The sequence below is a fragment of the Daldinia childiae genome (genome assembly GCF_008694065.1).
Source record: "Daldinia childiae strain JS-1345 chromosome Unknown Scaffold3, whole genome shotgun sequence".
Taxonomy (NCBI): Eukaryota; Fungi; Ascomycota; class Sordariomycetes; order Xylariales; family Hypoxylaceae; genus Daldinia; species Daldinia childiae.
This window is the reverse complement of record NW_022984644.1, coordinates 3,233,606-3,246,038: the sequence shown is the minus strand read 5'-3', so window position 1 is coordinate 3,246,038 and position 12,433 is coordinate 3,233,606. Positions and strand designations below refer to the sequence as shown.

At 46.0% G+C, this 12,433-nt stretch overlaps 5 protein-coding genes across 5 annotated transcripts; 2 read left to right on the top strand and 3 right to left on the bottom strand.

Annotated features, from left to right (window-relative positions):
* Positions 1-62: 62 nt before the first annotated feature.
* Positions 63-665, bottom strand: GL218_03601 (uncharacterized protein; the record flags this gene model as incomplete). Its single annotated transcript, XM_033580171.1, has 1 exon — positions 63-665. One exon carries the CDS (start codon positions 663-665, stop codon positions 63-65), a length of 603 nt encoding a protein of 200 aa, XP_033437171.1.
* A 2,655-nt stretch (positions 666-3,320) lies between these two features.
* GL218_03600 (Diphthine synthase) lies at positions 3,321-4,340 on the bottom strand (the record flags this gene model as incomplete). The annotated part of the gene is made up of 3 exons (XM_033580170.1): positions 3,321-3,921; positions 4,015-4,139; positions 4,206-4,340. 3 exons carry the CDS (start codon positions 4,338-4,340, stop codon positions 3,321-3,323), a joined length of 861 nt encoding a protein of 286 aa, XP_033437172.1.
* Positions 4,341-4,741: 401 nt separating this feature from the next.
* GL218_03599 (U4/U6.U5 small nuclear ribonucleoprotein component snu23) lies at positions 4,742-5,458 on the top strand (the record flags this gene model as incomplete). Its single annotated transcript, XM_033580169.1, has 1 exon — positions 4,742-5,458. One exon carries the CDS (start codon positions 4,742-4,744, stop codon positions 5,456-5,458), a length of 717 nt encoding a protein of 238 aa, XP_033436653.1.
* A 1,172-nt stretch (positions 5,459-6,630) lies between these two features.
* GL218_03598 (Ubiquitin-conjugating enzyme E2 15) lies at positions 6,631-7,275 on the top strand (the record flags this gene model as incomplete). Its single annotated transcript, XM_033580168.1, has 2 exons — positions 6,631-6,805; positions 6,911-7,275. 2 exons carry the CDS (start codon positions 6,631-6,633, stop codon positions 7,273-7,275), a joined length of 540 nt encoding a protein of 179 aa, XP_033436128.1.
* Positions 7,276-7,548: 273 nt separating this feature from the next.
* GL218_03597 (Chitobiosyldiphosphodolichol beta-mannosyltransferase) lies at positions 7,549-9,041 on the bottom strand (the record flags this gene model as incomplete). Its single annotated transcript, XM_033580167.1, has 3 exons — positions 7,549-8,493; positions 8,546-8,739; positions 8,810-9,041. 3 exons carry the CDS (start codon positions 9,039-9,041, stop codon positions 7,549-7,551), a joined length of 1,371 nt encoding a protein of 456 aa, XP_033436129.1.
* Positions 9,042-12,433: the final 3,392 nt, after the last annotated feature.

The following is a 12,433-nucleotide window of genomic DNA, read 5'->3' as shown; positions in this document are numbered from 1 at the left end:
ATCATATGCATATCATTCGTAATCATCGTAGAAAGATCGGAATTGTCCTCTCAGGTACGTGCTCAAAAGTCGTCGTAAAGATCCATCATCTCTATGGGAGGAATGGCTCCCGGATGAACCTCGCCGCAATTCTCACAGGCGATAGCTTCGTCATCGTCACTAAGGAAATCGAACATGGTGATGTCCTCCTCGACGTCGTCCCACGGAAGTCCGCTCATCCTATCAAATAGCACCCACTTGCGCTCATCATCGCCGAGTTTGATAGGTATTTTCTTCCAAATGGTCCGGCAGGAATGATAGTAGGAATAAGGTGGCTCGCCTTCATCTTTAGGTGCGGGAGGGAAGTCAGCTCCGAAGAGGTGGGAGTGCACATCGTCGTGATGGTGGTCGCCACTCTTAAATGCGCGCATCGCTCGAACGACCTTAGCACAGTAATGACACTCATGAGTATCGCATTCGAGAGCACGCACGCCGTTCTTGAGAGCCACCATCGTAGGTGCGTGATCAATAAGAAGGCCCTCGTCCTTTAAAAGGCCGGCCATCTCGTTACAAACCCGAAGACCGGTCTCATCGCTCGGTAAGCCTGTCAAAACTACCTCGTTCAGTGTGCATCCAAGCTGGTGTGATGCGACCTCGTGAAGTTGGGGAGGCGGGTTGTTAAACATGTCTTCACCAAAATTCACAAAGTCAATGCGAATCTTTTCTAGGGATGGTAGTAATTTGGGCAACGGAGCAGAATATGTTGTGGCCGAGCCATTGCTATGAGAAACGTAAGAAGGGTCGAAGGGAGGTAGCATGGCCATGAGGAAGTCAGCAAGCTGGTACCAGCCATAAGTTCGAAAACCACGGCGAGCCAGACTATTTTCCTTGGGCCGCTTATGTACGGTCAAGGCAACGGCCTTTCTAAGATCGGGGTGGTAGTTGCGACTAATCCTGTGCGTTCGCTCTTCATCGTCATAGAACTTTGCAATGACACGGAAGGTGACATCCTTGATGTTTTGTCGAAAGTGAAGAGGGACCTCGGCGAAGTTTCTAAGTGACTCCGGACTCGTGAAGACAAAGGAGTTATTGGTCCATAGGAGCTTGGTGCCCTCTTCATAATAGGCCTTACAGGTCGCTAAGAAGTGAATTGCGAGTCTGCTAGACTTAGACTTCTCTCGTACGGTTAGATTCTCCGGCTTGACCTTGCATAGTGGATCGACGATAGGAAGTGAGCTAGTTAGAGCGAATGACATAATTCTAAGCTGTATCTCAACCGGGATGTGTGGAAGGGGTGGGCGAACGGCCCTGGTAGAAGCACGGGTGATTCGCCCAGTAGAAGTCCTCGCGGGTTTGGGACGGGTTTGCCACGAGATGCCATTCTCACGGAGTAGACGCTTCAAAGTCATGTTCTCATCTTCGAGACGTCGAACCTTGGTGCGAAGGGGATGATTGTAATAGATCTCGGCCTGGTCGGCCTGATCACGGCATTCCCAGGCGATGCTACTCTACAGCAACCAGTTAATATACAAGAGGCATTACGGTAAAATAGCAAGGTGTTAAACTCCTACCATGTTGAATGAAGCGGATGGCTATAAGGATTCGTAACAACGCTCATAACCGGAGGTGTATTAAAGCACCTCGGGCGCCCGAGGTTTGGCAAAACGCCGAGAGGTATACCGGGGAAGGTAATGACGATGTAGGTTGTTCAATCCGACTCCTTGTAGACGGGCTGTAGTGGGAGTTGTCTTGTGTCTTGAGGGGGGTAACTGTTTGCACAAGACAAAGAAGCTATCTGAGGCCAAACAAGTTTTGAAATTGAAATTCAGATTCTTGGGGTCCCCGAGCTTCGATTTGAGTAGTAATTAGGAACTTGCGGCAAAGAAATATCTGCCACGGCAAATTAAGGCATATACCTAGGTTCTTAACGGGGATATTAAGAATACGACCCGGGGACGAACATCAAAGACCAGGCGCGGACTGTGACTAAATTATAATGGTTAGGAAAGAGATGATGATTAAAAGAGGAGTGGTCGAAGGAGATTGGGGAATTAATCGCGAAGTCAGGTGATGGCGATTAAATGGATGAGAGCGTTATGGATTGATATTTGGTGATTTACGCGTATCTACCTCTGGAGTAGTTGAAATGATTTTGGGATGAGGTGCAACGACGTGTACCAAATAAATGTTATGGGAAATAAACGTAGGATAAGAAACAGATGGAGTAAGCGAGTCACCATTAGGTGAAGAAGTAATGTGGAAGTCACTAACCTCTACGTATGGTATGTACCTTAGGTCGATGTGATGGATAACCGGAGTGCCTGTAGTATGTATAATGTAGTGGATGTTCACCACTTATTCTTCTATGTACCTAAGGTATAGTTGCTGGACGGAAGGAGGGGATGGAGAAAAGGTAAGTTAGGTACTTATTACCTGCCCGCTCCTCTAGGTCTAGGTAGGTTAGGTACAAAAGGTAGCTATTTCCCGTTAAACATCTCTAACCTCTGCATTACCTAAGGTACGACATCGCAGAATGTACCCAATGACAGAAGCTAAATATCCATATCCATGCCGAAGATTGAGCAGCTTTACCTTGTAACACAAGCTAGCGTATCGCTCGTCGTACCTTCCCTCTAGACCGGTTCGGCTCCTTGAACCGTGGTCCAATTTGAAGGCTTGATTCTATTTAAAGCTCACATGTATAAAAATACTTAACCTAAGTACATATTTTTTCATGGATTGGTCCATACATGTACATCCTATTATATCAAAGGTTACTAGATTTGGTAATACCGACCTAATTGCTTAGCTGTTTAGCGCATCTACGCATTATCTTATCCTAATCGATCGATGACATATAGTTGAGAGGTTAGAACAAGTTCATATCGGCTTGACAAGATGTATATTTACCTTTATCAATTGCCTTTTCCTGAGACAGTCTTAAGTTAAGATAAAGGAAATGGGATATGTACCTAACCTATGATGATTAGTGGCTCTTACATAGCTTGACGTCATCAAGCTTATCCCTTAAAGCAAGAAATATTATCGATGATAAAGTCTGATGTATCGCATCACACAACGTAGGGTAGCTAAGAGGTTGCATTTATTAATAATTGAGGTTATATAATTTAATTAAGTGTCACGAACTATTACGGAAAAGAGTACCCATCTATATATATAGGTAGGTAAGTACCTAGGTAGGTAGATAGACAGCTTGGAATATTAGTGAAGGCGGGACTTGGCCCTGAGACATGACCTATGCTACTAATATCATAAAATAAGTCAAAGTAGAAGGCCAAAGATGTATAGATGTATTTGCAATTATTAATGATGGACTTTCTTCATTGCTGACCGTAATCCCTAATCCAAATCGTATCCCACGTCTCCTTATCGACCGCAAACTCGCGAGCATAATCCCTCTCTAGCTCGTGTGCTCTTTTACCTAGTAATACTAAGCTATGTAGCGGCGGCCCGAGGGCTTCATCTGCATCGCAGAGCTGCTTTAGTGTTCCAGCAACAAACTTCTCTTCTCTGCCGCCAACCCTCGCGGCGCCGATGGCTAGGCTCTCCGGTCCATAAACGCCCTCCTTCTTTTCTTCCTCGATCTCAAGCATCTGCTGCGCGCATTGCCCAACTGTCATATATCTAGGGGGTTCATATATCTTCCTTCCTCGTGCCATGTTCTCTAAGCTCTGCTCCTTGACTTTGATGTCCAATAGCACGAGTGTATGAAGCCCGATGGATCGATTCTCCTTGATACGGTCGTAAAAGGACGCGGGGCGCCAATTATCCAGGAAGAATACCATAGATACCGTCTGGCCGAAGTTGTATAGCTGAAGCCCCGTAGCTCCTATCCCTGACATTATGGAGGCATTTGGTACCGTCTGGACGGGAATTGAGAGCTCGCGCGCTCGAAGAACGAGGTCAGTATGCGTAGTCGCGCTATATCCAGGCGTTAGTCTATATTTGTGATTTATATACCGTTGAAAATGTATGGCCCCTCTTCATCGGATTTCTCGGGCGGCTCTCTCATACCCAAAAGGATCACCAACTACTAAAAATGCGACATCCTCTGTATGCGCATCGCGGAGGATTTCTTCGCTATTCGACTCGACCATCTCGCGATCCGCGACTACGATGGATCGGCCATAATAGTTCTCCTACTGCGCAATTAGCGTTAGCTGAATGAGAAAAGATGATACCGCGCAAGATGAGGGATAGCCTACTAAGACAGACTGATCTACTAGGAGAATACTCGTATAAGCTTCGAGGTAGACACGGGATGCCTTTTTAACAATTTCGAGGCCTTTTACTGTTATATCTGTCTCATCTGAGAGACCTAGTCCCACGAGGTAGAGCATTGTAATAGTATGAACCAAGCGAACTTAGGTCCTATAGAGAAATGCTTGATGCTTGAGATCTCGTAGAAGGAGTCTAAGTTGAAGTGGGGAGAAAGTTTTACTTAAGATGCTTATTGGCATAAATGGAGGGGTAATCGATTAAGCATATTTTCCCTCTAGGACGGCCAGGCCAGCAGGGGTATTATGCTATGTAGGTACTGAGGTACCCACTAATAAGGTAGAAAGCCAATTGCTGTCTTACCGCATTTAAATGCTACATGCAGATTACCTTATCGCGTTAATCTCAAATAAAGTCGTGTATTTACAACGTCAATTTTACCTTTCATACCAAAGAAGGGCTATTCTCTATGCTACACACTCTTCGAACCGAATAAAATATACTACTCTCAAATACCGTCAACATGGCCGATAAAAAGGGCTCGGCGTACGGCACGCCGGCTGACGACACGTCTTTCCGGCGGAGCTACGACCTGGACGAGTACGCGCAGAAAGCCAAAGTACGAGATGCAGCTGATAAAGAAGAAGCGAAGGCACGATATGAGGCAAAAATGGCTGGTAAAAAGTACTACAAGCCTCTGACGGGCGACGAGACGCTCACGCGGGCGCGACGCGATATCATCGACCTCGAAGCCAACGTAGGCAAGACGACATTAGTCCCGGCGGGCGCGGGCCAGGGGAAAAGGGGCCGCGGGGCCGGGTTCTACTGCAGCGCCTGCGACCTCACGTTCAAGGACAACATGCAATGGGTCGAGCACGTGAACAGCATGCAGCACCTACGGAACATCGGCGAGACGGGCGAGGTCAAAAAGGCGAGCGCGGAAGAAGTACACCAGCGCATCACAGAGGTATGGGAGCGGCTGCAAGAGCAGAAGAAGGCAAGCTTGACGACGCTAAAAGAGCGCTTGGAAATGCGCGAGGAAGAGGCGACTAAGGAGAGGGAGGCGAGGCGGCTTAAGAGACAGGAGGAGCTGGCGAAGAAGAAGGCGGCGCAAGATGCGCAGGAGAAGATTAAGACTGAGTATGGCGACGACGTGCGCATCGAAGGTGAGCATGATGAGGATGATATGATGGCTGCGATGGGGATTACGGGGTTTGGGACGTCGAAGAAGAAGAAGTAGCCCCGTGGCGGGAATGATAGTTATATTGAGATATAAGCGAAGGGATGGCGTTAAAGGAGCATCAGATACGGCGTTTGGTTTGATCCAAGTTTGGGTTGCTTGGGTCGCATCTTGGTTTGATTCGTATGGCCATGTGTATATTTGGGGATGATTTTATATTAATACCCCCATTTACCTCTGGTAGAAAATGAAAATTACAGGCTATAAGGTGCTTCTTGGACTGAATAAAAAGAGTTATTAGCAACCTATTAGCTATATACATCTGTTGCTCAGTTTCTATATAAGTGATTTTTTGTATGACTGACATATAAGTACCAAGGTAGTAGGTATCAACAAGACGAAGAGACTTTATTGGCATAAAAGTAGTATAAGCTCCTAACTGGCTGCTACTTTAATGTTCTGTTGTACAAGCCTATCTGCATCTTCCCGCCCTTGCAGGACTTAATTTGACCGAGTTCTAACTCTTAGTTTATTATATCTGTATAGTTAAGGTAATAACTTGATTTATGTCTTTGTCTTGTATTTAATCATCTACACTTGTTTCTATACAATGTTGCTTTACTCCTTATATGTACGTTACTGGGTAACTACTTACAATAACTAACACCAAAAGTTACCTGAGTTAAATTAATTGACTTAGTTAAAGCACCTACACCGTTCATGACGTAAGACTTCATATCTCTGTAGACTTGATAATAAAGTCCGGACAAAAGTAAAATCACAACAAATTGTCCTGCAATTCAATATCGTGCTCCTACCTAATACATATCCCCTATCCCTGCGCATATCCCTTCATACCTGCATCTAATCCTTACAGGTATATAACATCGTACATAAGCTACCCCACCATCGATTACGAGACTTCCGCGCCGGACTCGATAGATCCAATCTTTCACATCCGTTTCACTCTCCGTTAACAGCACCCCACGCGCAAGTAACGTTAAACCTGCCAAAAGGTATCTACATAACACAGGTAGATATCTACGTCGCCGACCCATCTAACAAATATCGTGGTGGATCTTGCAGTTCGAGGCTTCCCGGCTTCCGTACAAGATTATTTACCTGCCTTGTATCGGCGAGTCGAAAAAAATCCTCATAAAAACATCTTACCTTACTTCATCTCGTTATCTTCCGTCGCGTAACTGCTGTAACACGCCGTCACCACCGCTATAATGTCAGCATCGTCGGCGCAGACCTCGGGAGCCGCCCGACTCTTGCAGCGCCAGCTCAAGGAGATGCATACGTCATCTGACCTATCAGGTATTTCAGTTGGCCTAGCTAAGGAAAGCAATGTCTTCGAATGGGAAGTTATTCTTATGATCAATGATGAATGCAAGTATTACGGTGGTATGTCTTATCCTTCATCTCTCTTAAATCATAACCGTTCTTGCCACGCGCATGAAGTTATATAGACCATCAGATCTAGCATGGCTAACTCATAGAGAAACTTAGGTGCCTATTTCCGCGCCCTCATGACCTTCCCACCCGAATATCCTCACCTACCTCCTCAGATCGTCTTCCAGACCCCGGTTCCGTTCCACCCGAACATCTATCCCAATGGCGAGCTTTGCATATCGATCCTTCACCCACCCGAGGAAGACAAGTACGGCTATGAGAGCGCTGCCGAGCGCTGGAGTCCCGTCCAGACCCCCGAGACTATACTGCTAAGCGTTCTCAGTCTCTTCAATGAGCCTAATGACGAGAGTCCCGCCAATTTGGATGCCGCCAAGCTGTTGCGCGCCGAGCGAGAAGGTGGTCCGAAGGAGTTTAGGAAGCGAGTAAGGAAGTGCGTTAGAGAGAGCTTAGGCGAGGATTAGGTAGGCAGGGCAGGTAAATGGACAGGATTCACGACCGCATATCGACAACCGAACCTTCTACACAGATGAATATCTCTCGACTGAAGGAGAAAACCGGGACGTTATCCCAAGAGCACCATCTTGTGTTGAATAACGTCTGTTTTGACACTAGCATAGCTGACTTCGGAGCATTCGAGAAGGCGTATAGGTGTTACGTATTTGATACGTATTTGAATTCAATTCGTTGACTTTCGTAGTTCGTAACGCGTAGTCCCGCTTAAATATTGTCGTATCTTAGTCCATGAGCCCTAATACACGGGCTAGAACTCGATCCCATTCTTCATCCCACCGTAGATCACTCTCTTTCTTGGCTCCTCTACGTAGCGTCTGCAGTTCGCGTGACCCTTCTTCCCCCAATAATCGCGTCAAAGTTGTCGCTAACTCGTCTGCCGTCTCAAAGCCGCATCCATTTATACCCTCCTTAACTAATTCGCTGAAGCTCTCATATCCAGAGTACGCAGCAACTGGCAGCCCAGATCCAAACATATCCACAATTTTCATGGGTAAGTCAACGCCGGAGCTAGACATGTGAAGACATATCCCGAGGTCAGCACAACTTAGGAGCTTGGCATAATCCTCTATCGTTAGCCATGCAGTTAGTATGCGAATATTGGGCAATTTTCCCGCTTTCTGTAGGTTCCGGATTTTCTCTTCATAAGCTGCTTTTTGGGGCCCGCGTCCTGTAATGATGGCGATGATAGGATGCGTAGACTCGTCCTTAGCGTATGTAACCAAGGCGTCGAGTAAGAGGGAGAAATCTTCATCCGGTGTCCAAGATGTACTGCTTACTATGAGCTTTGTCTGACCTGCTATGATGTTTGAAGCAAATTCCTTAGTCTCTGGTAACTTTTCTAGAAAGTCCCTGCGATCTGATAAAGAATCTAGGGGTTGAAATAAGGAGGCTGGCCGGTCGTGAAGAACAAGAATTGGCGCATTAACGCTATAAGGCGCCTTCTCCAATTGCCGCTTCATTGCATGAGTAACAGTGATATTAGCCGTAGGTGCTGCCTGAGCTAACGCACATTCGTAGGCTTTCGAAATTTCCACGAAAGGATGATTGCGTCCCTTTGTCCCGGCAAGGATCGTCCAGCCATAGTTGTGCCAATCAATTATAAGATGCGTGTTGCGCAAGACGGAAATCAGAAGGGCAATAGCTAAAGTTGGGATAGATGGGGGGTTCTAGAGTGGATGTCAACAAGTATACTGGATAAAGATAATAAATAGACTGTACCTGAACCATGATCCATCTTGCGGGGGGTGTTTGGTAACCGAGAACTCGAATGAGAGTCCAAATTTGCCATAGCACCTTTAAAGGCCCCGCGATGATAAAAGGAATCGAACTGGACCTAATCACACTCGGTGGAGGTGCCAACGGATAGATCTTGACCCTGGGATTATTGAGAAGATCGGGATGAGGGGCTGATTCTATACAATGACTTAGTACAGATTACTCGTCAAGCTAACAAAAGGAATATAAGAAGAGAAACAAAGATACCATGATAGCCAATAAGATCAACCCTTCCGCCATGCCTAGCAACACTTAGAGCATGGTATTGCATGCGCGGACTTCGGCCAATGTCCCCAAGAACTAAGACTTGAATAGAAACAGACTCTTTAGATGCCGGGGAGATCTTAACGTAACGTGAAGGTAGCATAGTTAAAACTACCACGAGGCCAAGTAACGATCCGAAAGCGGTAAACGCCAGGACAAAAGCGAGGTATGCCATTTCAGAATAGTAAGGCGGGTATATCGGAGTATATAGATTTGTCTATACAAGGTGAATATAGCTTACTACTAAGGTAGTGTATAGGTAAGCTTAGAATTATACGACGACGAGCTCATTTAAAATGTGTTTTCGTATATTCTCTTCTGTGACTTGTCCTGACTTTGCGTAGATGAACAGCATCGACAAAACATATCTCAAAATGGTGGTTAGGTAATTATGACCTTGACCATTAAGATTGGCGGTGGTGATAATGTTTGACGTGGTGGTGTTCGATGCAGGGTTTATTGCCAAGTGTACGTTTTGAGCCTTATAGAAACATTATGGGAAGTCATTTTTAAGGTTGAGATGGTTTATTGGATGAATCTTGCTTATCGACTACCTACCTAAAAGTAATAAACTTTCGGTACCTATATCTGATAGGGACTTAGGGACTTCAGGTACGTAAACTTTAAAGATGTGGTGCCTGCTGAACCCCTAAAAGCCTAGTAATCTTACTGTAATAGTACCTACCACTCAGCAACAACTCGGCGAAAAGACTACAAACGATTAGTACATGATACTAGTAATAATGCGGAGTACTTGCAGGCTATCTAGGTGCATCATAGATTGCGGGCTGGCGCTAGATTGGAAAGAGAAAGGTTAAGGAACCGCATTCAGGAACAGGGGGGTTACATTGGATCTTTCCTCCTCTTCGACGTCGTCGCTCTCTTTTTCTCCTCCGCTCTTTTATCAATACAAGATGCCACAATTTGCTTGTTCTCTTTGGATTGCTTTTTAGTCTTGTCAATTAAGATTGTGTAGTACCATCACACTCACTCTTAAACTAGATATTTAAATTAATTATCCCCCGTTCAAGGCTCAATCGTTGCCGACGCGTACGAACACAATCAATAAATGCCCCATTTAACCAACAGCCAGATATACCGATTCAGCACCGACCAACATTGATCATCACCGCCAAGGTACTCAACCGGTTCGACTCGATAGAGATCGCCGTTTAATACTGATTCATATTTATGCACTAATAATTTCATACACATGCGATAAAAATTGGAAATCGAAGAGAGTCTTCGGGACTCTAAACATCGTCACTGCTAGATAGGCAAACAGATATCCCGAGTTAATTAGACCATTGAACGACATCATGGCATCCTCCTACGCCCTACCGCAACCTCCTTTACCGCATAACCACGGCCATTCTCACTCACACTCTCATTCTCATTCTCCCTCGTCCTTCAGCCACTCGAGATCGACTCGTTCCTTGCAGGCTTACCCTCAGGGCCAAGGCCTCAAAGCCGACTTCAACCATAGCCATAACCATGATCATGACCATGACCATGACCACGAGCACAACTACGACCATGATCATGATCATGATCATAGTAACGACCACCTCGACCCCGATGCTCAGATACAGGTTCGGCAGAATATGACACAGTATCAAGCGAACTCTTTCGTACCGCTGCAAAGACGAGAAAACCGACCATCACCCCTAAGACAGAATGCTGAGGAACTGCCTAGTACACAGAAGAATGACATGGTGGACGCGCCAAAGACCCCGAGCTATAGAGCACCTACTGCCACTGTCATACACGACCATGCCCATGGTGGTGGTCATGAAGCAACTTACTCAAAATTTACGGCTTTGTTGCTTCCCTTTACCTCGAAGTGGCCCTTGATCCACGCCATCATGACAGAGAAAGATTCGCGCCGAATTTTCTATTTTATGGGGTATGACTTGGACTGGACCTAGTTTCCTTTTGTGGATATATCACTAATCTTACTCTTTATAGGGTTAATTTCACGTTCATGGGCGTCCAGGCCGTTTATGGGTATCTGACCGACTCCTTGGGGCTTCTCAGTGACAGCATACACATGTTTTTCGACTGTGTGGCCTTGGCAGTAGGACTTTTTGCGTCGGTTATGAGTAAATGGCCGCCTAGCGAGAGGTTTCCTTACGGTTTCGGGAAGATCGAGACGCTGAGCGGGTTTGCGAACGGAGTCTTTTTGATGTAAGTCTCAATTCTAATTAACTGAATTCTTTAGCTAATAGTTTCCTTAGACTCATTAGTCTCGAAATCATGTTCGAAGGGTTTGAGAGACTACTAGAGGGCCGAGAAACCAAGAGACTTCGAGAGCTCTTCATTGTTAGTACATTGGGACTGGTGGTCAATCTGTTAGGTATATTTGCCTTCGGTTCTCACGGTCATAGCCATGGTCATTCACACGATCATGGTCATTCTCATTCTCATGGCCACAGCCACAGCCACAGTCATGGCAAAGATCATGATCACGACTGTAAATCGCACCATGAACACGATCACGGCCATAATCACAGTCACAACCATGGGCATGGACATGCTCATTCTCATAGCCACGAGAACGAAAATATGCACGGGATCTATTTGCATATTCTCGCAGACACTCTTGGAAGTGCCTCTGTGATCATATCAACCGTTTTGACCTACCTCATTCCATGGTCTGGTTGGGATCCTCTAGCATCCTTCTTAATTGCGTACTTGATCCTCATCACGGCGATACCCCTAGTAAAATCATCAGCTCAGCGCCTACTACTCACAATTCCAGCGGATACTGAGTACAATCTTCGAAATGCGCTGTCTGAGATCACAAGTCAGCGAGGTGTGGCCTCATATTCCGTACCGAAATTCTGGGTGGATGATGGCGTAAGCAGCGAGTCGGGAGGTAGGCTCTTAGGGGTGATTCACGTGGCCGCAGTTCGAGGTGCGGACTTGGAGGATGTTCGAGATAGGGTTCAGAGCTACCTTGGCAAACACGGGATCGACCTAACGATACAGATGGAGAGAGAAGGGGATGCAGCATGTTGGTGCGGGATGGGTCGGGTCAATGCTATCACATCTAAGGGGCTAGGTGGGTATTGAGGCGCTGTATTCAATTGGTACTAGTGTAGGGGCGTTCTATCTTGCTTGAGCTACCCATGAACTGGGGTAGGTGCGGAGTATTGTGGGCAAGCTTGTTCCCTTTCCCCGGAATTGCGCATTGCGGCGTTCGATGATCGGTGATATCTTTTTTGTTGGACAGCGCGGGTGCGGTTGGAGAGACTTCCAAGTCGATAAGGAGGTCGAAAATAAAAGCGGAATAGAGGAGAATAAGGAATGAGTATACCCCATTATATGTTCATTTTGACACTTCTTTGGGTGTTCTGTATATACTTTCCGGATAGTGACCGTCTAACAGGCATATTATATTTTAGTGAACTATTTACACGTGCATTTTATTCAAGTCTTATTTCTGCAGCGTTTTGGCATATGATTATGACGTATCGTCTTAGGTACCTACGTATTGCATGGAGCATGGCCGGGTCAGGAACAAGGGCTTCTTTTGGCACCTAATTTGGCGGGCCGAGCTATCAA